Consider the following 24,621-nt stretch of genomic DNA (forward strand, 5'->3'; position numbering starts at 1 on the left):
AACATGACACTGTAATGATATATATTTCCCAAACTATCTATCGGAATTCTTTGTTTGGTAAGCAAGGAATCTTGAACAGACAATAAAGATGTCCATGTGTATTTCCTGATCCTGCTGTCACTTTAAAATAACAACAAAACAAAATTCAACTAATAGCCCACTCAACAGAATTTACACGACACGCTGTGAATTCTATTGATTAAGATTGACGAGCTGGATTTAAGAACTTGCATTTCTGTCTTAAACATACCCGTATTCCATTTTCAAAATAACGAGATGTCTGATTGTGCAGGATACACTTTATTCTGAAGAAGATACAACAACTAGGTATTAACCCTTTTCTAGGAATAACGTACACAGACTGGTATTAATATCACAGATTGCTTTAATGTCATATTCACAACTGTCAAGTATGAACACTACTACTAAATTACTGAAATACATTTGTTTGTCTAACAATATACTGGTGCTTTTCATTGGTTGCGACCAAAGATAAGCATACATGCATTAATCTGGTAGACTCGTATTCAGGTAACTCTACTGCAGTTAATAGTGATTGCGCCGAAGTATCTCTCGCATCATACTTATATTCAACACTTTAAATGTAGCAAAACTCATATAATATGGTATACTATATACATTTAAAAGAAAATAATATACAAAATATAAGTAAAAACTCTAAATATTAACAAAGTTAACAACACACACACGGCCTCTTATATATAAAATCTTGAGTTTAATAGTTGTAATTGTAAGCACTGCGAACACGAGCGTCTTATTTTCTATAAAATAGCCGATGGTTTGACGTGATTGATTAATATCCAGTTAACAACCAGTTCAACGAAGACTTCAGAAATTTATATATATATATATATATATATATATACATATACATACACAGCATATTAAAACCTCTTTAAAAATAATTTAGAATACTTATATTTTGATTCAGCATCCATAATGAAATTTCTCTTAATTTCTAGAGGCCCACTAGCTGGCCCGTGGGTTGCAGGCCCTATAGCCTATGTCACAATCCGGCACTGTCTGCCATCGGTTTGTTCGTTCGTTCTTAAGGCTTAACGTCCGCTTCCACCTTGGGTTATATCGCCAACAAGTGTTTTCGGTTTGGACCCCGCGCCATTTATACACAACACAATTATACATTGACATTTGGACCATTTTGCTTTTGATATCATTTTTGACAGAAAGTAAATGTGACTAAACTTATGCTACTATTATCATTAGTATTATTATCTTAAATAATATATGGCCTTTTTTAAGTGTGATCTTTGCTGATAACCATGGAGAAATTTTAATACAACGAATACATCTAAAATATTTCGTTAACTTTAGCTACAAATTCAACAATATAATCACTTTAAATGTATTAAAAAACAATCTTATGTTCTGTTCTCCATTAGGTCTGGACTAAATGACAAACTAATCTAGATGAAAGTAATGAAAGCAGGACCCTCATAAGTCTATGTGGCGCCCCAGGACAAAAGTTTCAGTGAAGCGCCCCACCCTATCATGGCATACTGTAACTGCTTTGTACAGTGCCTGTGCTCAGTTGATTTTTTATGGCTAAAGAAATTTTAAAATACAATTTCTATACTTTTAACACTTTATCTAAATAACTATTTATTAAATCAACTTCTGTGTAAAAGGTTTATGTTTATTTATCCTTCCACTCTCCATTTGATCGAAAAACCCTATAATTTGTCTTGGAAAAATCATAATTCTACCCTCTCTATTTGCTGAAATATGAACTGGTTTACATAGATTACGGGGAAGCCAGTATGCACTTAGATAATTTGTCCACCCCCGCCCCCTCCCAAGAAGTGTCGCCCCGGGCATATGCCCCCCCCCCCTCCTTAAGTTTGTTTTCAGGATATCGAAATTTGCTTAATCCAGCTATATGAATGATTGGTAAGCTACAGCTCCAGGTGCAGAGTGATAGGTCACTGTGGTTGGTGGTCCGGCGAAGGTCGTGTAGTGTGGCGTCGTCTGGTAGGTGACAGCAACTGGGTCTTGTCGGTAGGTGACTGATCTAGGCGTGGTGGCATAGACTACTGCAACTGGTTCTCGCGAGTATTCCACTTCTGCTGGTGAAATCGCATACTGTACACCAGTTGGTCGAGTGTGGTACTCCACAGATGTGCCCACGTTTTGGTATGTGTAATGGGTCGTTGGGGCACTATGGTATGTGACCATATTTGATAAATATGGCGAACTGCTATAATAACCAAGCATGTTTGGTTGTTTTGATTGGAAAAGTGAACTTTAAAAAGAGTTTGTAACAGAGTATAACTAAAATATGTTCCCCGGAATTCACTTGTTTTGTTGACGGGTTACTTACATCAGAAAATCCTGAAATAAGAAAGACATATATTTTTTTTCAGATTACAAATTCCTATATTTCAGAGACGATCTAGCTGAGAAATTAATCTAATAATTTTGAATATAAGATCTAAAATAATAAACACATAGGCACGCATATATAAAATTATGTGTTGTACATATTATATAAAATTATGTGTTGTACATATATTTTAAAATGGCGAACTTCTGCTTGAGTGCTTTGTATTGAAATGTACATGTAGAATAATATTGTATTATGTTCATTGCTAGGTAATCTGTATTCAAGTCGTCGTGATAAGATCATTCTTTCTATAAACACAATTCAAGTATTTATTATACACATTTATACTTATGAATCAATTGACCCGTTTTGCTCCCTTTTAACTATAATTGAATGTTAAGAAAATGTTTTTTTGTTAAGAGTAAAATCAGGCCAGTGGCTCTGTGTTATAGACCTACTGTAATTTTATTGTTCAACGATGAAAAGAAAATAATTCGAATGTTATAAGGTTTTACTTCTGCTTTAAATCCAAATTTATACATTACTAGATTTTAATACTTTAGAAATCTGCAATTTTAACTAGTTTGCGAAATATAAATAACAAAGCTATCTTGTGCACATGGTTACGAAACTTTTATCGGGTGGGGGTGGAGTGCATGGGGCTGTAACTATTTTGCCCGAATTAACCAATAAAAATTTGTCAACAAATTTACCTAACCTGATTACTAAAACAGTGGTACTTTTGGGGACTGTCATGGGCGTGCAAGTGGTTCAATCATTCTTAAGAGTTATCGGCCTATTGGATATTTTCCACACGCGTTGAAAATAAAACTAACTAAACGAAACACCAAAGAAATATTTACTAAAAAATAAGGATAAATTGCCCTTTTCCGGTTGGTTTTTAATAGTCAAGGGCAGGTATGTGTGGTGGGTAAAATCAATACACCGGAATCCAGGCTTTATCTAGCATTACAATATATTAATTTCCAAAGGGGAAGCATTAACACCTCACTCACTCTGCCAACAGTATATAGACTATTTAAAGTAGCTAAGTCTCTAACTCAATATCATCCAAAATCTTCGACATTGAAAACACGAATTTTTTGTCAATTTAAATCAACATTGATGTTGTGATCTTACCGGGAAATGATGGGCTTCTGATATCCAATATTTAAGACAAAATAAACAGTTTACCATTGGTACACGAATCGTGTACCATAATGCGTTTTGCACCATTTGTAACAAGGGACTCGAAGAACGAGGCTAGAGATCTTCCACAAGTCATGTCAAACGGTGACGTCATATTCTTATCTGGAGAGCATGCCCAATAAATAAATAGACTGCAATAACTAGACGCTAGAGACCGCCGTTCGGTTGAGACTTCTGGTGTATTTCGCCGAATATAACTGATTCGGAATTAGAGTAAAAACGGTAACGATTAAATGTAAATCAGTTTATATACATTCATATTACATTATTATATGCGTTGCGACCCATTTGTGTCAATTTTTAGGTCCCAAATATTAGTGATTTAGCTCCTTTAAATATGATTTCGAAATACATGTAGAATAATTCGGATATAAAAATATCATTCAGATATAATAATATTGAATTAAAAGCTAATAGTCATCATCGTTCAGAAATAATGTCTACGGTTTTTTTTATTTTATATAAGGGGTGGCTCGGTCATTAAGGCCTGGCATTGTGAATAATTCGATGAAGAATATGGGGAAACTCCGCCGTCCTGGCAAAATTTCTCTGATAGCACACTGACGTATGCCCATCTTCATTATCCCGTTTGGTGCAGAAAAGTAGGTGATTAAACACCATTTCATTTTGTTTATTTGATATTTTGTCTTATATCAGATCTCCATCATGCAGACGTATGTCATTCATTGCGCATGTCTTTATGATTGGAGTAGTATACATGATTCCCAAAAATTTCGGGTAAAATACCACAAGAAGATAATATATACTTACATCATATTGAATGGGAAATCAGTTTCAGATTGGGTTATTGTCTTTATAGTCAAACTGACAACCACAGTACAGTATTTCCTTCCAATTAAATACAACTCACTTCGCAACGTACCGTCAACAAGGATCCTTTTAACAAATGCCTTTTACGGGGTGTTGTTGCGAGGGGTATCTATTGTGTAAAAAGCAAACGTCACACAGTATTTACACAATAAGGCCTTTTTGTTGAACTGTCAATCAAGTTATTGATTTTGATGTGAATAACGTATGTCATGATACTAATAAAATATATCACAACAATCAAACTTATTTTTTTCTGTTTAAGGAGCGGAGACTCGTTCAGGTGTTTGATATATTTACATAAGTACATGGGTTACACTCATATCTATATCTATTTTCAATTTGTGGTATGGTTAGTCAAAACACTGATTGATAACGGTAATTTGCTAAAGGCTAACGCTCATATACATGTAAATTAATATGAGTCATGCAATTATATTCGAATGTTTACATCGATTTATATTCCGTTTACACATATACATGATTCTCTTTGTCAAAATGAAAGTGTCGATTTGATTAAATTTATGTGTTGATTTGTTTTCTTGAGATGAAAATCTTTATTTCTGAAACACATTTACGTCCGAAGATAAAACCGATTGAGATATAATCGATTATGTGTTCATCAATCTGTCTGGATTCATTATGACCTGCCCTTGCAACCAGACTAAAAGCCCATGTAGGCCTACGTGTAAAAGACCAAGAGTTTATGTGTCACCACAATTAACAACGCCGACATTATTCTTTTCTTGTTGGTTTTATAATCTTGGTTGTACAGTTACCATTACTTATGACATATTTTATTCAAAAGAATTGCGTCTAGGCCCAATAAGAAATGCTGCCCATATGGTTTAGAAATTTAGCATCGACACTGTTAATACAAAGATCTGAATGAAGAAATATATGAACGTCATGAAGCCGCCACCACCCTCGTGGATAATCGGCACATCAAATCAATGATGTGGCGAAAGGCATGCAGCTAGTGGTAGACTACGCCTAGACTACTAGTCTTTTATTTTCCGGAAGCCACGGTGGCTCAATGGGTGTGACGCTGGTTCACTAACCGGAGGTCCCAGGTTCCATACCCGTGTTATTCCACGGAATTTCACTGCTTGATTTCCTCTTATCAGTTGTGCATGACGATAAACGCAGGTCCACCCTGTTCTCGTTGGAATTCGATTTGGAGTAGGCTAAAATACCGCTATCAAGGCATAATTTCCCCGAAATCACACCGGTGATGTTAAAAATCTAACATAATACAAACACAGAGGTCTGCACATGTGTCAAAATGTTGCTGACATTTTCTACTTTTAAGCAGTAGCGGATTCTAGCCAAAGCCCCGTCCCATCCGAAAAAGGTTGAAAATGTCCATATATTGACACCCTGCATGTTTTATGTACAAACGCTTTAACCCGATTTCAAATTACAGTGATTTATAAATTTTGGAATATATATTTTACAATTAATGGCAACTATTGACCATGATGAAATGAGTGTCTATCTCAATATAACTACATATATGGCACATAATCACACAAAGAGCATATATATTTTTAAAAGTAAACTTATATAACCCAATGCATATAAGGTCAGTACTCTTCTTGATCATTGTTAGTTCCTAAAACGAATCAAATCATAGTTTTACTGGATTTTCTTGTTTTCCGGAGTAGATAGGCACTTGTAGTAATACAGTAGAGCGATGAATAAACTTCCTGGAACTACAACCTGGGTGTATTCTTTTAACGATATCATAGTTTGAACAGCTCCCGCCATAATTATAAGTAAGACACCGCAGCTGACCTTCTGAACAGGTTTCGGTCCAAGTAGCAGGCCTATCCCTAAAAGTAGTTCCACCCAACCCAGTGATACTCTGTATGAAACCACAGAAGGTTGATATCCAACTAACACCATGGGACAAACTTCGGCAAATTTCTTAAAAGTTTTATTCTGTAAAAATTAAAACAGAAACAACACCGTTAGTCATCATAAGAAGCACCTTTTTATTAATTAACTTCGCCAGCATTTTTACGCTTCGTCATTCATATATTAAAAAGACAACCAAGCAAAGCGTGGAAATACGCCAGCACAGCAGCCATGTCTCGACAGCAGCTTATCCGAAAGTAAAACGTGGATTACGACCAAATTAGAAAAGGATGCCTTCATGACATCTGCTGATCTCTGTCCTTTAATTCCGTTAAAAAGTGTTGCCTCTATCGACAATGGGCGGCATTACTCGGGACCGGAAGGTCGCGAAATGCTGATTATCGATAATGTTTGTCCTCTCATGACAACAATGTTTCCCACCAAAATTTAAAAAGGCCCGTTTAAAACTATGGCCTATCACGTTCACAAGGTTTTTTGGCAACATGGGATATCTGCGGAATGCTGAATATCGCTAGGTTTCATTATATCATGGCCACAGTGCTTTATAGCAAATTTAAATAACCTATAGCATCTATCACGTTCACAAGGTTTTTTGGGTAAACGGGCATAACGCCGGAATCGGATGTCGCAGAACGCTGATTATCAATAGGGTTCACACTCTCATGACCCCGCTATCGAGTTCAATGGGTTTTCGCGGAAAAGGACATTACATTAGTACGAAGGTTGCGGAACGCTGAATATCGACAGAGTTCTTCCTCTTGGGACCATGCTTCACATCAAATTAGAGAAGAATAGGTTAAAAACTGTAGCCTCTATCGCGTTTACAAGTCAATATTGTTGCCGAATCGACGGATGGACATGGGTGACGGCATAATACGATAACACTGAAATGTAAGTGTATAAGAAAATCGTCAAGATTTTGAGACACGGCGCGTTTTAACCATGGTTTGTGGAGAGAGTGGCGAGAGGCCTTCATTACCAGACTTAGACTGAATTCGTATTTTTAAAATCGAATATTATGGATTATATTGAGTTAAAGATACATCCCCACGAAAGTATTTATTGGGCAGTTATGTCAAATACAAAATATGGCAAATTTTGTATAAATGGAAAGTTGAGACGCCCGATCCTACCAGCAAAATACCGTAGGCAAGCATTAGGCAAAAATGTCAAGGTATCACTAACTGTCAGTCCGACGGCTTATTGTTTGCCAACTTGACTTAGGGAGCGATTGTTATTTCTTGATCATCCTTGATCGAATGGTTTGGCGGTTTTGGGAACATTGAAGGGTTAAAAGGTACATCAGCCTCTGCAATAAAACGACAGAGAAAGAAGTTGGCAGAATAAAATCCAAGAAGTAACGACAAATACATTCTGAAATGAACCCTCCCTCAATCAAGTTACATGACAAACATGGCTTCTAGATTTTTTCATATCTTGGGGTATTTTCTCGCGAATACAATATTTTGAGAGGGATCTGAAGCAAATATTTGATAGATTAATTACTTCGAATACGTTTTTAGTTCATATTAGCCTCGGTCACCCAGAACCTCCTAGTTTTCAACTTACGGGGGATCTGGGAGAGTTGTCAATATTTGACAAAAAGTTCCATTGCCCATGTGTAACCGGGAGTTTGATATTTCTGTGGCTGATTATACAGTATCTTTGGCCAAGTCAAGTAAGAGTTTCGCCCCTTTCTGCAATAAATCCCATATTTCTTGCATTAATGTAAACAACATGAATCGTGGCCACGGATTGGGATTCATTTTAAAAAAATAAACCCATAGATATGGCCCATGAAGAGTGAAATTTTACATAGTAGAATCATAGTATATCGTTACTATATTATTATACTTTATGAACATTAGAGATGAAATGAAATGAAATATGGTTTTATGACACGTCAGCTCCAACCGGGCTATATTGCTCCAAACATATGGTGAATATTACGAGACAAGCTAAATTATATCACAGAAAAAACATTATATGCATAAATAATCAAAATTGTGGACGTCCGGACGGACAGGGACGACGGTATAACATGTCCACATGAAAATGTGGGCCTATAAAAACAATATCACAGTTAATAAAATTAAAAATAAAAAACAACTTTTATGCATATAAATATTAAATACAAAAATGAAATGATATATATATATATATATATATATATATATATATATATATATACAATTAAAATTTATGATAAAATCCAGTCTCTTTTAAAAAGTCTAATGCTTTACCATATAAACCCGGTTGGGCAAACAGGTGAGGTAATGCCTGACAACGGTAAAAATTCGATCTAATATCCTTGAAATGCTTGCACTCAATCAAAATGTGCTTAACTGTCAAAAGAACATGACAATGTTCACATTCTGGTTGAGGCTCTCGCTCTAAAATGAAAATATGAGTTAAAAAAGTATGACAAATGCGAGAGCGACACAAAACAACTTCATCCCTCCTGTTGGTTCTATAGACCGAACACAAATTGGCAACCTATTCGGCTAGCGAGCTATTCGACCGATCCAGCTGGCAACCTGTTCGTTGGCAACCTATTCAGCAGAATTAAGACAACAGTCGCCCAAACTCATCTATTTTTACCAACCAATAAAATCCAACGTTACGTCTATCAAATGAAAGTAGAATAATATATTATTTTTTATCCATTCCTTTAGCTCAGAATAGAGGTGTAATTTCGCATTATCGTACAAAATTCTAGACATCCAACTAAATATATTCCGAAAGGTAATTAAATAGGTTTTCCAAATATTATCAGTAAAAGTTGGCACAGTCATATTAAAGGGGTGCACTCTCTTCCTAAACATGACCAATTTTTTTTAAAATTTTAAAGGGAAAAACTGTTAATAACCCGTGTCAAAATTCGGACCATCTTACAAAATTCTGATGATCAAACTAAATATATTCTAAAAGGTAATTGAATGTCATTAGTAAATGTCATTAGTAAAAGTTGGCACAATCATATTAAAGGGGTGCGCTCTCATCCTAAACATAGCCAATTTTCTATATGTAAAAATAGACCGGTATTTTTTTCGAAGTCCAAATTCGGACCATCGTACAAAATTCTGAGCAACCAGCTATATATATTCTGAAAAGTAATTGAATGAGCTTTCTAAATGTTATTAGTAAAAGTTGGCACAATTTTGTACGATGGTCCGAATTTTGACTTGGAATATTACCTTTCTTTCATTTAAAATATTGAAAAAATGGCTATGTTCAGGTTGAGAGCGCGCCCCTTTAATATGATTGTGCCAACTTTTACTAATAATATTTGGAAAGCTTATTCAATTACCTTTCAGAATATATATAGCTGGTTGCTCAGAATTTTGTACGATGGTCCGAATTTTGACTCGGAATATTACCTTTCTTTCGACTCGGAATATTACCGTTCTTTCACTTTAAAATATTGAAAAATTGGCTATGTTCAGGTTGAGAGCGCGCCCCTTTAATATGATTGTGCCAACTTTTACTAATACTATTTGGAAAGCGTATTCAATTACCTTTCAGAATATATATAGCCGGTTGCTCAGAATTTTGTACGATGGTCCGAATTTTGACTCGTAATATTACCTTTCTTTCACTTTAAAAAATTGAAAAATTGGCTATGTTCAGATTGAGAGCGCGCCCCTTTAATATGACTGTGCCAACTTTTACTAATAATATTTGGAAAGCTTATCCAATTACCGTTCAGAATATATATAGCTGGATGCTCAGAATATTTTACGATGGTCCGAATTTCGACTCGGAATATTACCGTTCTTTCACATTAAAATATTGAAAAATTGGCTATGTTCAGGTTGAGAGCGCGTCCCTTTAATATGATTGTGCCAACTTTTACTAATAATATTTGAAAACTTATCCAATTGCCTTTTAGAATATATATAGCTGGATGCTCAGAATTTTGTACGATGGTTCGAATTTGGACTTCGAAAAAAATACCGGTCTATCTTTACATATAGAATATTGAAAAATTGGCTATGTTCAGGTTGAGAGCGCGCCCCTTTAATATGATTGTGCCAACTTTTACTAATAATATTTGGAAAGCTTATCCAATTACCTTTCAGAATATATATAGCTGGTTGCTCAGAATTTTGTACGATGGTCCGAATTTTGACTCGGAATATTACCGTTCTTTCACTTTAAAATATTGAAAAATTGACTATGTTCAGGTTGAGAGCGCCCCTTTAATATGATTGTGCCAACTTTTACTAATAATAGCTGGAAAGCTTTTTCAATTACCTTTCAGAATATATATAGCTGGTTGCTCAGAATTTTGTACGATGGTCCGAATTTTGACTCGGAATATTACCTTTCTTTCACATTAAAATATTGAAAAATTGGCTATGTTCAGGTTGAGAGCGCGTCCCTTTAATATGATTGTGCCAACTTTTACTAATAATATTTGGAAAGCTTATCCAATTACCTTTCAGAATATATATAGCTGGTTGCTCAGAATTTTGTACGATGGTCCGAATTTTGACTCGGAATATTACCGTTCTTTCACATTAAAATATTGAAAAATTGACTATGTTCAGGTTGAGAGCGCGTCCCTTTAATATGATTGTGCCAACTTTTACTAATAATATTTGGAAAGCTTATCCAATTACCTTTCAGAATATATATAGCTGGATGCTCAGAATTTTGTACGATGGTCCGAATTTGGACTTCGAAAAAAATACCGGTCTATCTTTACATATAGAATATTGAAAAATTGGCTATGTTCAGGTTGAGAGCGCGCCCCTTTAATATGATTGTGCCAACTTTTACTAATAATATCTGGAAAGCTTATCCAATTACCTTTCAGAATATATATAGCTGGATGCTCAGAATTTTGTATGATGGTCCGAATTTCGACTCGGAATATTACCGTTCTTTCACATTAAAATATTGAAAAATTGGCTATGTTCAGGTTGAGAGCGCGTCCCTTTAATATGATTGTGCCAACTTTTACTAATAATATTTGAAAACTTATCCAATTGCCTTTCAGAATATATATAGCTGGATGCTCAAAATTTTGTACAATGGTTAGAGTTTGGACTTCGAAAAAAATACCGGTCTATCTTTACATATAGAATATTGAAAAAATGGCTATGTTCAGGTTGAGAGCGCGCCCCTTTAATATGATTGTGCCAACTTTTACTAATAATATTTGGAAAGCTTATTCAATTACCTTTCAGAATATATATAGCTGGTTGCTCAGAATTTTGTACGATGGTCCGAATTTTGACTCGGAATATTACCGTTCTTTCACTTTAAAATATTAAAAAATTGGTGATGTTCAGGTTGAGAGCGCGCCCCTTTAATATGATTGTGTCAACTTTTACTAATAACATTTAGAAAGCTTATCCAATTACCTTTCAGAATATATATAGCTGGTTGCTCAGAATTTTGTACGATGGTCCGAATTTGGACTTCGAAAAAAATACCGGTCTATTTTTACATATAGAAAATTGGCGAAGTTTAGGATGAGAGCGCACCCCTTTAATATGATTGTGACAACTTTTACTAATGACATTTAGAAAGCTTATCCAATTACCTTTTAGAATATATTTAGTTGGATCATCGGAATTTTGTACGATGGTCCGAATTTTGACACGGGTTATTAACAGTTTTTCCCTTTAAATTTTTTTAAAAAATTCGTCATGTTTAGGAAGACAGTGCACCCCTTTAATATGACTGTGCCAACTTTTACTGATAATATTTGGAAAGCCTATTTAATTACCTTTCGGAATATATTTGGTTGGATGTCTAGAATTTTGTACGATAATGCGAAATTACACCTCTATTCTGAGCTAAAGGAATGGATAAAAAATAATATATTATTCTACTTTCATTTGATCGACGTAACGTTGGATTTTATTGGTTGGTAAAAATAGATGAGTTTGGGCGACTGTTGTCTTAATTCTGAATAGGTTGCCAACGAACAGGTTGCCAGCTAGATCGGTCGAATTGCTCGCTAGCCGAATAGGTTGCCAATTTATGTTCGGTGCCGTTGCCAGCGGTCATATATTAAAAAGTTAATGGACGATCTGAAACCGGTGAAAGGTAAAAGAAATTGTGATATGGGAAGATCTAAAGCAGACTTGGCAGCTAAGTCTGCTTGATCATTCCCTTTAATATCAACATGACTGGGGAGCCAGCAAAGGACGGTGTCCTTGCTGTTAAACTCGTTTGATAGTACAAGGGCGTACAAGCTGCTTATTAGTTATTGCCTGTAAAGAGGACAAAGAATCAGTAAATATAATGTGTTTAAAGATGATGAGGATTTAATGAACTCCAAAGTCTGAAAGATGGCCTGGAGTTCAACAGTAAATATGGAAGCAGCAGGAGGACGAGGAACAGAAATGGTCTCAGATGGCGTGACAGTAGCCGAAGCTACCCGATCGCCATCTTTGGATGGAGCATAATCACCATATTTATTTAGACCATAACTCTCTGAAGAGAGACTGAAACACTGTGGAACTAGTAACTTTCTTTTTGTTTTTTGTATGATCGAGATCGATCTTGGTGTCTCAAAGAAAGGGGTATTCACAATACTGTTTTGACTGATACCAGCCTGAGACAAAAGGGGTTGAATGCGAATACCGAATGATGGAATAACATTAATCTTCGGTAAATATAGATGTTCATGATAGGGTCTAAATATGGTGTTAAAAGAAATATGATGAGGCAGAGATGCAATTTTTGTAGCATACTGCTGTGCAAGTTTATCACGTCTGTCGTGCAATGAGGGCTCGTGCGCCTCGACGTATAAACTCTGCACTGGAGATGTTCAAAATGCTCCTAAACTGATTCTAAGTCCTTGGTTGTGAATGGTGTCAAGCTCTTTGAGATAAGACTCGCGGGCAGACCCATACACAATACACCCATAATCGAGTTTAGATCTTATCAGTGCTCGATATAATCTAAGCAAGACCTTACGGTCTTCTCCCCAGTCAGTGTTTGATAAGACTCTCAATATATTGAGGGCTTTCAGACATTTCAGAGGGTTTTAATATGAGAGATAAATGATAATTTCTTATCAAATATCAAACCCAAGAATTTCGTTTCATCTACAACTGGAATGGGACTACCATCCAGTGTAAGCTCCGTGTCAGTATGTAAACCTCTTCTTTGACAGAAGTGCATGCACACAGTCTTGGATTTCGAAAATCGAAATCCATGGTCAGCTGCCCATTGTTGAATAGAATTCAAGCAAAGCTGCAACTGACGTTCGATTGTCTGCATACTTGTTTATCCGTAACACATCTGAAAGTCATCAACATAAAGAGAGCCGTCGACCCCGCGTTTAAGGCACGTCGGTATCGTTTTTATTATGATGGAAAAAAAGTGTGGGGTCAGAGAATATTGATCCCAAACGTACCGCAAACGACCTATCTTCTAAGAAGTTTTTAATGAAGAATGTAAGCGACCCACAGACCAAGGTTATGCAGGTCGCGCATGATACCATGTTTCCGTGTGCTATCATATGCTTTCTCCAGATCAAAAAATATAGCAACCAAATGTTGTTTCTGGATGAAAGCATCCCTGACAAACGAGATGATCAAGAGTGCTCCTTTGGGACCGAAATCCACATTGGAGGTCTGTAATGAGGTTGTTGGACTCTAGCTACCAAACAAGCCTTCGATTGATCAATCTCACCATGGTTTTGAAAATGCAGCTAGTTAAAGCTATCGGACGATAATTGGTAGAATTACTCGGTTTAGGGATCGGAATTATTATGGCTTCATGCCACGAAGGACGGAAATTCCCATCAACCCAAATCCGGTTATAAAGATCTAATAGTATTAAGAGGGTAGAAAAAGGTAAATGTTTTAAAATCCGGTAGTGAATTTCATCCGGACCAGTTGCAGTATCTCGAGCTCGTTTAAGAGAATCACGGAGTTCAGCAATAGAAAACTTTACATCAGAGATGTATAATGATCTATCAATCAAAATTATCAGAAGCTTAAATCCTACCATGTCTATCTTCATTGTATCAGTTGGTGGATATATTTTCATACCACCTGCCAGAACATACACTGCAGATAAAAATTTCTGTAAAACATTCTGTACTGTTAGTAGCATGGCTAATCGCTGTATAATTGACCAATTTCCAATCTGAAGAATAAACAAGCCACCAGTGAGGCTGATGTTCCCCGCCGAAATCTCGATATAAATAGTTGACACGTATTAATTAATTGCACGTTTATCTTTTTCAAATGTATCGAGCAATCAAACTGATTATCAACTATACACTAAGTTTCATCACTCTGCTTTCCCTCAGCAGAAAATGTCCATTATCGCACTTATTCAAGGTACTGATGTGATGAAACTATACACCAAGTTTCATCACTCTCACTAAGACTTAATTAGAACCAAAGTTATCGTGTCCCAAGGCATCAACCAATCAAATTGCTTATCTCTGCTTACCCTTAGCAGAAAATTCTCATCTTCGAACTCCATCAAGGCATTCACCTAATAAATACCCCACTGATCAGAAGTGAATATTCTCTAGGCCGCTACAGTCACTGATAAGGATGACATCGATGCGACTTAATGAGTCCCCAATATTAACTTTTTTCCTATTTGTAGGTAAAAAATATTTCCTATTTAGTGTAAATGGGTATTAAAATGAGTAAAAGGCACCATTCTGCCCGAAGCAGTTACGTCTTATGTAGGCTAAACAATGATGCACGCGCCATTGAGCCAATGATTGACGCCGCGTGTTGAAGACAGTCATCTTTTACAGAGATATTAGAAGATCTTTCGTAATTCTCTGCGAAACAGATTGAATAAACAGGCGATACGTTTCAAGTCAGTAGCTTGAAGCGTATATATGGTATTAGTGTCAGTGGCCTGTGGCACGAAGTAACAGTATATTGTCGCATACATAATATATTATGTCAACGCTTGGGCGATATAATATATTATGTCAACGCTTGGGACTAGGATGGAGGTGACTAGGCATGAACTTGCAACGATAGATTTAATTGGCGCTTTGATAACCAATGAATGCTTTGGAGACATATTTTGGCGGTATTTTCCATCATGGAATCGGTAAGTTTCGATTGTTTTTTTCTTTTCTGTTTTTTCTCTCTTTTCTGTGTCCTAACCCTAACCCTAACCCTAATCCGAAAGAAAAGTGCCCTTTTTTGAAATTCTGACATCACAGGTGCCCTTTTTCTGATAAGGATGCCCTCTTTTATTTACAGGGACACTTTCTATTGTTAAGGGGGTGGACCGGTCCCCATGGTCCAACCCCTGGATCCGCTCTGATGACGCGTACATTCCACTGAGTCTACAGGTCTAATATGCTAACACGCTTGGAGCGTCAACACAATATATTATGTCGCCCAAGCGTTGACATAATATATTATGTATGCGACAATATACTGTTACTTCGTGCCACAAGCCACTGACACTAATACCATATATACGCTTCAAGCTACTGACTTGAAACGTGCAGGGTGGAATAAATACCTACACCAAAAGTGAACATTGGTTGCTCAAGTAGAAGTTCGACCAATCAAATTGCTTATCGCTCTGCATACCCAGAGCAGAAAATGTTCATTATCGAACTTAGTCAAGGTATTGATGTAATGAAACTACACACGAAGTTTGATCACTCTCACTTAATTAGAACCAAAGTTATTGTGTTCCAAAGCATCAACCAATCAAATTGCTTATCTCTGCTTACCCTAAGCAGAAAATGCTCATCTTCATACTCCATCACGGCATCAATCTAATAAACACCTCCAAGTTTGAACATTCTAGCTCAATTTGATGGAGAGTTATTGTGTCCCAAAAAGTGTGACGGACAGATAGACGGACGGGGGACAATCATTACAAATATAATTAATCACCTGTGTTAAATATGAAAATGATTCTCATTGCTAATCCCAAAGTAGTAATTTAATATGACGATATCATTATTAATTAAACGAAGACTATTCTAAACTCTAGTCCATGTTTACATGCTTCAAACTGCCTATGTTATTTTGCAAAAAATTAAAATATTAGAATTTCATGACTTATTTGTCGTTTTAACAATTTAACATGTATTACAAAACTATTATTGGTGTTACATTTTAACAGGATCGGGATACCGTAGAAATAATAACACCACCCTTTCCCCGTTGCAGTTCACATCCGATAAACCAATGTTTAAGCACTTAATAAGGGGAAGTCTTCGTAGCTGGGACATCAAATTTGGTACTAAAATCTCAATTGTGTCAAAAACCTCGCCGCTAGCGTGTGAAAGTAGTTTAAGTTGGAAGCGCGAATAGGCTACCACGTCGTAGCTCAACCTACATTGTTCTGCAATGTTATTTCTCAAATACCCAGATCTTTTATAACATTTCTTCACATTTTTATGCACCCTGATCAGCAGTGAAATTTCGCTGTGAAACAGATTGATTATTATGGTTCATTATTTATTAAACTATTAATATCTAAATATTGGACGTGGAGCTATATACCTGGTAACTTTTAAACGGGTCTAATATCTAAATATTGGACGTGGAGCTATATACCTGGTAACTTAAACAGGTCTAAGCCAGCGTACCCAGTGTTGTGAATTATTATTCAGCAAACTATTTTACTGACAATATATTATAACAAACAAGGACGATATGTTATATTTATTGAAATTCCAGACCGTAATTTTGTCTTCCTTATGGTGAGGCAAAACGTTCGCAACTATTCAGCGAGTGTAGAAATAAGTGCGGGAATGGGTCAGTCTGGCTATGTACCATCTGTTCACCACTACCAGGAAGGTATATTGCTGTGACTTTCTAACTAAACGAAAGGATTTTTGGTGTAAATTTAAACATGCCATATTCTGTAAATTAATAGGATTTCTTGATACCGGTGCACCATTCCATTATTTCTTGGTCGGGTCCAACCTATATTTTGTTCCTGAAGCAACGACCGCCAGTTTTACAGCATGCTCAAGTCTCTTTTGAAGATGATCCTATATATATTTATAAAGAAGTAAAACGTACGTTAGCGGTGAATGCTATCGCCAAAAACGCGAAGCGCACAACGGGGGTAATCAAAGCTGTCATTGTACATTACGATCTGTGACTTGTACATAATTGAGTCGGCCAACGCGGGCGCCGACCAGATGGAGATGGATCCAGATGGAGGGTGGGGTGGGGTGCTCCCCCACTAGATCCACCCTTGGTATTCGATGTCCATATTAGAATTTGCTTCATAGCAAAAATTCAAAAGGTTTGCTGCACATAACCGAAACTGTGTTCTGTTGATGCTTTTCAAAGGTTCATCGTGTATACAAAAATAATACACGAATTGGCGGTTTATATAGTTGCTGGCCGGTCGTAAAATCTTTATTTTTATAAAAAGATTTCGTCGTGTTTGTGGAACAAGGTTGGACAGAACTAACCGAATTAATAATTAAAGATACATTATGTAAGATTTAGATAAAGAACTAGCCATTCTTGCTATAATAGTTCGAAAGTAGATGGTGTAACATGAATAATTTGAAAATTTCATTCAAATTACTCTATTGCAAGCGAAGATATTAGCCTTTGAAGGTTTGACAGACGTGTGCAATAATTTCAACCACCGTACTGGTTGATCGAAGCTAAGTCTCGGTCCTCCATATTTGATTAAATCAAAGTATCGCTGAACCATTCTAATGTATTTAATATCGGAGAAATCTGATGCCATCGAGAGTTGATTAAGACCTGGATCAGTTAATTAATGTCTAATTAATACTTTAGAAAACATTTCAGGCCTAAAGAAATACCTGCAATAGGCAGATTTAGCTCTAGCATAATGCATGTTTAATCAAGATTTTTCAATAATTTATGTTTTTAAATAAGTAACCAAAGTAGCGGCCCGGCAACCTACATTACCACTCAAAGCATACCACTCGAAATGTTAATTAAAAGCAGGGTTTCTTTGTACCGCTTAATAACCTATCTCTCCTGGTTATCTGAGATCAATCACGACACACACAGTATACAACAAAACTCTTAACTATTTATGCTCCAGTCAGACCGGGATGGCGTCCTTACAGCGCTGCTGCGACCGTACGGTGACCAGAAAATGCACAAGGTCGCCGGCAAACGTGAACACAACGCGAGAAAATGTACCCAAAAATTAGAAAGGTGAAAGGGGTGAGCTCTCACAGCTTTCCAGGTCAGATTTCGGGTGAGGATTCGAAAGATTCGCGTGATTGCGCCAAAAGTATCAATAATTTACTGAAATCCAGCTTTGAATAGAAAGACTAATGAATCAATCGCCAATACTGACTACTTCACACTCGAAAAATGTACGTATTATAAAATATCCGCCATAAACTAACCTCTGTTCTGTTCTCTTAACGTCCGCTTCCACATTATTGATATCACAGATTTCCGAGTAAGGTATTGGAAAATAATGCTGGATCGACTATTGTAAATACCTCAATTTTAGTGTTGGGATTTGTCTTGGAAATCACGCAAAGACCTCATTACAGGAAATAGGAAAAAAGGGTTAATATATGGTCAAAAAATAGGGTCGGTTGTGTAACCATCCCGATTTTTTGCCCAATGAGGCGAATGATTATCAAAAGAGTGGATATTTATGCTACGTATAAATCTATAAAAGTGGCCGAGTTCCAACTTTCATTTTGGAAACTTACCCATATCATTCTGTATTTATTTTGGAACATACGTGTAGATTGACGTTTACCGGTGTACCATTTCCAAATTGCTTTATTCTCAGATGCACCTTTAACTTCTTGTATTTACAACAATTCATGAGTTTGAACGTAAATGGAAAGAAAAATCTGAGATTTGCGGTCGAAATTGTTGAATTTTAAATTTCTTCTTATGCCCCAATGAACATTCCCACCAAGCAATAGAAACGTCCAAAAGAAACTCTGCGGCAATGTCTTGTATTTATTTGGGCTTTAAAGCTAAATATATAAAGAAAAAAAAAATTTACGTGCGAAAGTGAAATAAAAAATGTAACGTATTTTGTTCTTCACACATACCAGGAAAGCATGATTCCCCTGCGTCATAAAAAAGCATGTTTGGGAAATCAGCCATTGTTTTTGTATTGCGGAAAGTTTTAATCTTGAAGATTAACGTATCATTCCGTCAATAAGGGAGTGTGTGTGTGTGGGGGGGGGGGGTATATAGGGGATTCAGACTGGCGGAAGCTACACCAGATATTGATTTTCTTGCACTGCGAATCTCTATAGGATGCCCTTGGATAATGCCCTAACGGGTTTGCTTCGTGGGGTGGCATGCGTGTGAGGGGTGGGGGCGTCAATGACCAAAATTGGAGGGGCATGTGATGATGTTGATATCAATGATGATCATCTTATATAGTAAAACATTGATTTCTAGCACTCTACACGTGTAAAGAAGTGTATGGATAGCCCATTGATATCAACATTATCACATTTCCCTGCACCAATTTCCGGCATTGCTCACATTTCGCGACGCCCCTTCCCCCGCCAATCCAGCAAAGCAAAACGGTTGTCCAAGGCCAACCTTACATACTACGTTAGAGATCCACAGTGCCAGAAATCAATATCAACCCCCCTCCCCCTCCTCCAATTCCACGCCAATTTTCGCTACTGCACCTTACCCGCAAAGCGAAAAGGACGCCCACTTGGACATTTTATACGCTTATTTAGTGCAAGAAATTAATGTTTTACGAATGATCATAATTGATATCAACATATCAACTTTATCACCAATTTTAGACATCCAAGAGGGTCCTGTATATCAATTAAGAGATGTAGAGTGCTATAAAATGATCATCAACATTATCACATTTAAAGATACATTATATAAGAGTTAGATGGACAGCTGGATGTTCTTCCTATAATAGTTCAAAAACAGATAATGCAAAATGAATATATTGAAAGTATCACTAAAATTACTTTAAACTGAGCCAAGTTATCGTTGTTTGTAGTTTTGACAATATGTGTGCATTATCGCAACCACGGTACTGGTATATTCGAGACTTAGACTCGCGTCTCAATTTTTAAATTAAATCATTAAATGGCCGAACCGTTCTAATCTAGTTAAAATCTTGGGCATCTGATGGCATCGGAAGGTGATTATGGTCATGTCATGTTTAATGTTAATACATATCCAATTAATAATTTATATAACATTTAAGGTCTAAATTAAAGACCTGCAACGTGCAAATTTAGCTCTTGTATAATGATGTATCCTTAAGACACTGGACACATCCCACCCCAGTACCACGTAAAAGCACCCTCAAACACCTAATTGCCACCCAGAATCAAAATCTACGCAAAAAACTGCTGTAGCAAAACTGCTGTAGCAAAATTCTCCTCTCCCCCCCCCCCCCTTTGAGCCACCGGGCTATTATTAGTACTATATTCAAATTTCTTCTCTGTGTATAGTGATAACTATTTTACTACGATTTTTCTTTGTGTCACAAGGAATAATCCCCATCAAATTTTAACAGTATTTTTTATCCCATTCACAAGGTTTCGTGTGTGTGTGTGAGGGGGGGGGGGTATACAATGATTAAAGAAATATGAAATACAACAAAGATTCTAAGAGTATTATTGAAGCAATTAATGCCCCCTACCGGGCCATACAAATTTTACAATGCGTGCATCTATAAGAGCCCAATGCCATAAATACATAATATGTGCATATATAATCCAATTTCGTATTGATGGAATAAATTCTGTAAAACTGAATTGTCACTAAATTTGTCTGTAACTCTACTATATAAAACAATATACAAATTCCCACAAAATTTAACCAAAAACAGTTTGGGAAACTGAATTTTCAACAATGACCATACTTTCCGAAAAAAATAATCAATGAAATCCCACGAAACGCAAACTTGATTATATACAGAAGTGTGTCAACATTCAATCAGATATCTCAACGAGGTCGAGAGATCAACGATGACATAATTTATACAGTATACGGGCAACTTTTTCTTGAAGTGAGGCGAAAAATGATTCAGCCGCTCGCTGAAGAGAGCCATCCAAATTCAACATAATAACAAGATTGCAGTAATCCTAGCAGGATTTTTGTAAATAACCAATCATAAAAAAGAGACACACTACATAAAGCATTATCTGGGATGTTATTTCCGCAAGCAAATCGTTTTGTTTTGTTTTTTACATTCTATTATTTAATGATGATTATATTCAATGGCAGTCGTTGTGAAGATCTATCATACCGTGGAATATCGCACACAAATTCCTTTTCACATAAAATAAGTTAACACAGCTGTATACCAGAACACGATGATTCCACAACTTAACACGAATACAACCTAAATTACTGCAAGAATGAAATTGCTAAAGATCTTTTGCATTCTGCTCTTTTATTTATAGCCTAGACCAATAAGTCTCCTATTAGATCTTGGTATCAAGTATCTTTTTGTCAAAAATATATACATAAGTAACACAAATACTTGCTGAAATTAATAATCTTGATTTTAGTAGATTATACCCGATATAAATAGCAATGATTTTATGGTCAGTATTTTATAACATAATAATTGTTCATTAAACACGAGGCGCAGTAATCTATATAAATATAATTGTGCTTGGAAGTTATTTGATAATCATCCCTCCTTCAGCTGTAATGTATATATTTCCATTTCCAATTTCTGATTCTGTAGTTTTAGGTTTTCAACTTGTAGTTTTAGCTTCTTTTTTCGTAGAGCAAGCATTTCTCTATCAACATACTGCATTCCCCAATCGAAGCCTATACCTATAGGCCCTAGACCAGAAGGCCCAGAAATACTATCCTGTCGAGTTAATGGACTCGTTGGTGGGGTCTGTGGTGGTAGCTCTTTTGGTGACATTGGATCTTTAGGTGGAGTCGGCGTATCTTTATGTTCCTCCATTCTGAACAGTTACATAAAACTGCGGATTGTTATGAATGGTTTATTTATTTTCTGCCTACCATAAAATATGCTACTCCAATTTCCATACGAGGAGAGAAGCGCTGTTCCAATTACACTTATTCCAGGAATTATTTACACAGGCTGGTTTTCTGCAATACACGAAATTAAGATATTATAATGTGTGAACACATTTATCACCAAAAGAAATAACACCCACTTATCATATATATTCCGTGCGAGCTTTTCGGTAAACATTCAGATATCGGCTTTAAATCATATTAATGTTTTGCATTCATAGATTAACAGTTTTTCATCGGGCAATTTTTTAGATGTAAACAGTAACAGAAATGCTTTATATTCAAAAAGTTCTAAAACATTAATCCATGACATTCCTTTCAATGGTTTAATACGACACCATAATTATAATACCATAATTCGATTGCTATGAGGCATATTTGGATAATAATGTTCATCAGTGATAAAAAAAAAACAACTTCATCTTACCTTAACTTATTCAGCTGTTTGTAGAGATTTTCTCAAGCTGTTTCTCTTCCTTGTCAACAGCAATAACTCTAATAGTGTAGAACTGTAGGCGTAATTAGCGTATCTGTTATTTTCATTTACTGTTTCGCCTATTTATAGATTGGTCTTGGCACCGTTGTAGTAACACAGTCTACATAAAATAACATTATGTTTGCGTGATTCCGTACTTATGAGAAAAGAATGTTACTAAATAACCCTTGTGCTATCGAAGGTTTTTTCCGGAATAATTGATATTAAATCATTTTTAAAAAAAAAAAAAAATATTAAAACATGAACGCACTGTGTTCATTATAATAAATACATTCACCTATAGTCCTGTTATACACACTGACAAATGCGTGCGGATGTACCATCAACTATATATACACGCCATGGACTCATTCTTAGAAATGTAGTTTCTTGTATAAATAAAGTAAGTAATTTGAGTATTTTGTGTAGAACTGGTAAACCTGGACTATGCGCTACACTGTTAGATCAAAGAATACTTCAGATGCTTGAAAATTACAAACATTAATTGGGTTTTTGACTCTAATTAGATTTTGTGGGCTTTATTTTAAGAAAACCTTGAAAAAAAATTTACATACCTCCCTGGGAGCTAAAAAAATAGATAACTTGTATTTTCTCTTCTCTCCAGTAATCCCTACTTTTCTTTTTGTTCGCGTCTTATAATCAGCTAGCATAGGATACGAACACCATGCGTTATACCTAGTGGTGTTCTTTTTTCTGTATCACAACCCCTCCTGGCCGGATGATAGACTAATTTAATACACTAAGTTTAACGTTAACAATTACTTTGATTCCCAATATGACTGAATAAAAATGATGCAGACCCAAGACCGTTCTAGATGAAAACTATACTAAAATATAGATTTTTCTAAAACTTATCCACATCCAACAAATCTAACGAAATTTGAGTTATTTTGGAGTTGACATGTTTCCACACATTAAATTCACATTGCGGATTCCCCAAGAAGCATATTCCTCATATTTAATATTTGCTTTAATGCAATTGTATTCTTCCCCACGTTGAAGACTAATGCGATTGTCATTCTGCACACAGAACTATCTACTTTGAGAAATGAAATGAAATGGGGTTTTAACGTCCTACTGTTCTGCTCAGAACTGGGTTAATGAACACAGGCATACGCCATACAGTGTGCTACGAGGGAAATTTTTCCCGGGCAGCGGCACTACGGCCTACTCTTATATCGAATTCCAACTGATGCCTGACAAGGACAGCTGTCTAGTCGTTCGGATGGGACGTAAAACCGAGGTCCCGTGTTGCACATTGGACGTGATACGAAGCCGCAACGACCAACGTGCCCAAAATAGTATGGGCGCCGTACGTAAGGCTTTGTGGGTGCAATGTTCCTGAAGCAACGGGGGGTTGGATAGCGGAATGGTTATAGCGTGCGCGCGCTGTATCATACTTAGTCTGTCATTGAGTCGACTGGCGTGGTTTCGAATCCCCGGTTGTACGTTACAAGGAGTAGGGTCGCCTGTCCAACCTCGTGGGTTTTCTCCGGGTCCTCCGGTTTCCTCCCACTGCTAAAGACCCCTACGCGCAAGCGAATTATAGAAATAAAATTAAACCATATGTTAGTCCCGAAATGACCTAGTTTGTGTCGAGTGGACGTTAAACCCCATTTCTCCATATCTCTCTCTCTCTCCTTCTCTCCTGAAGCAACGACCGCGATCGAGTTTTAAAACATCTAGCTTGATAAGATGTACGTAAGGCGAGATTAAGCCTTCTATTGAAGATGTGTGGGTGCCCAATCAATGTCACTTGGATTTATGGGTGAGACTCCCCATAATGAATCACACGAGTAACACCACAGCTTGATTGATGGGGCGCCCAAAACGGCGTGATCTGTTGGGTGCCATAATGACAATAAGCTGGAGATCGTAGGAAATTGTCTGCGATATCA

The 24,621-nt window shown here is 36.4% G+C and overlaps 1 protein-coding gene and 1 long non-coding RNA gene across 2 annotated transcripts; both read right to left on the reverse strand.

Annotated features, from left to right (window-relative positions):
• Nucleotides 1-281: 281 nt before the first annotated feature.
• On the reverse strand, nt 282-23,735 carry LOC130010670 (transmembrane protein 35B-like). The gene is made up of 4 exons (XM_056098429.1): nt 23,278-23,735; nt 14,258-14,398; nt 4,343-6,343; nt 282-2,370 (listed from the first exon to the last, which is right to left on the reverse strand). The coding sequence occupies exons 1-3, from the start codon at nt 23,371-23,373 to the stop codon at nt 6,038-6,040; spliced, it is 543 nt and encodes a 180-aa protein (XP_055954404.1). The 5' UTR covers nt 23,374-23,735; the 3' UTR covers nt 282-2,370; nt 4,343-6,037.
• LOC126812409 (uncharacterized) lies at nt 20,826-23,078 on the reverse strand. The gene is made up of 2 exons (XR_007675919.1): nt 22,655-23,078; nt 20,826-22,299 (listed from the first exon to the last, which is right to left on the reverse strand). It is a non-coding gene; the product is annotated as an uncharacterized LOC126812409 (long non-coding RNA).
• Nucleotides 23,736-24,621: the final 886 nt, after the last annotated feature.

Source organism: Patella vulgata, chromosome 2 (genome assembly GCF_932274485.2).
Source record: "Patella vulgata chromosome 2, xgPatVulg1.2, whole genome shotgun sequence".
In the NCBI taxonomy this organism is placed as follows: domain Eukaryota; kingdom Metazoa; phylum Mollusca; class Gastropoda; family Patellidae; genus Patella; species Patella vulgata.

What these genes read in the sequence shown, in the direction of transcription:
- LOC130010670 (XM_056098429.1), bottom strand. Translation starts at nt 23,373, where the DNA reads ATGCTAGCTGATTATAAGACGCGAACAAAAAGAAAAGTAGGGATTACT. An exon ending in TTTTTTTAGCTCCCAGGGAG is followed by an intron (nt 14,399 to 23,277) that starts GTATGTAAATTT and finishes TTTATTCTTCAG; the next exon opens with ATTGGAAATTGGTCAATTAT. An exon ending in ATACAATGAAGATAGACATG is followed by an intron (nt 6,344 to 14,257) that starts GTAGGATTTAAG and finishes TAATTTTTACAG; the next exon opens with AATAAAACTTTTAAGAAATT.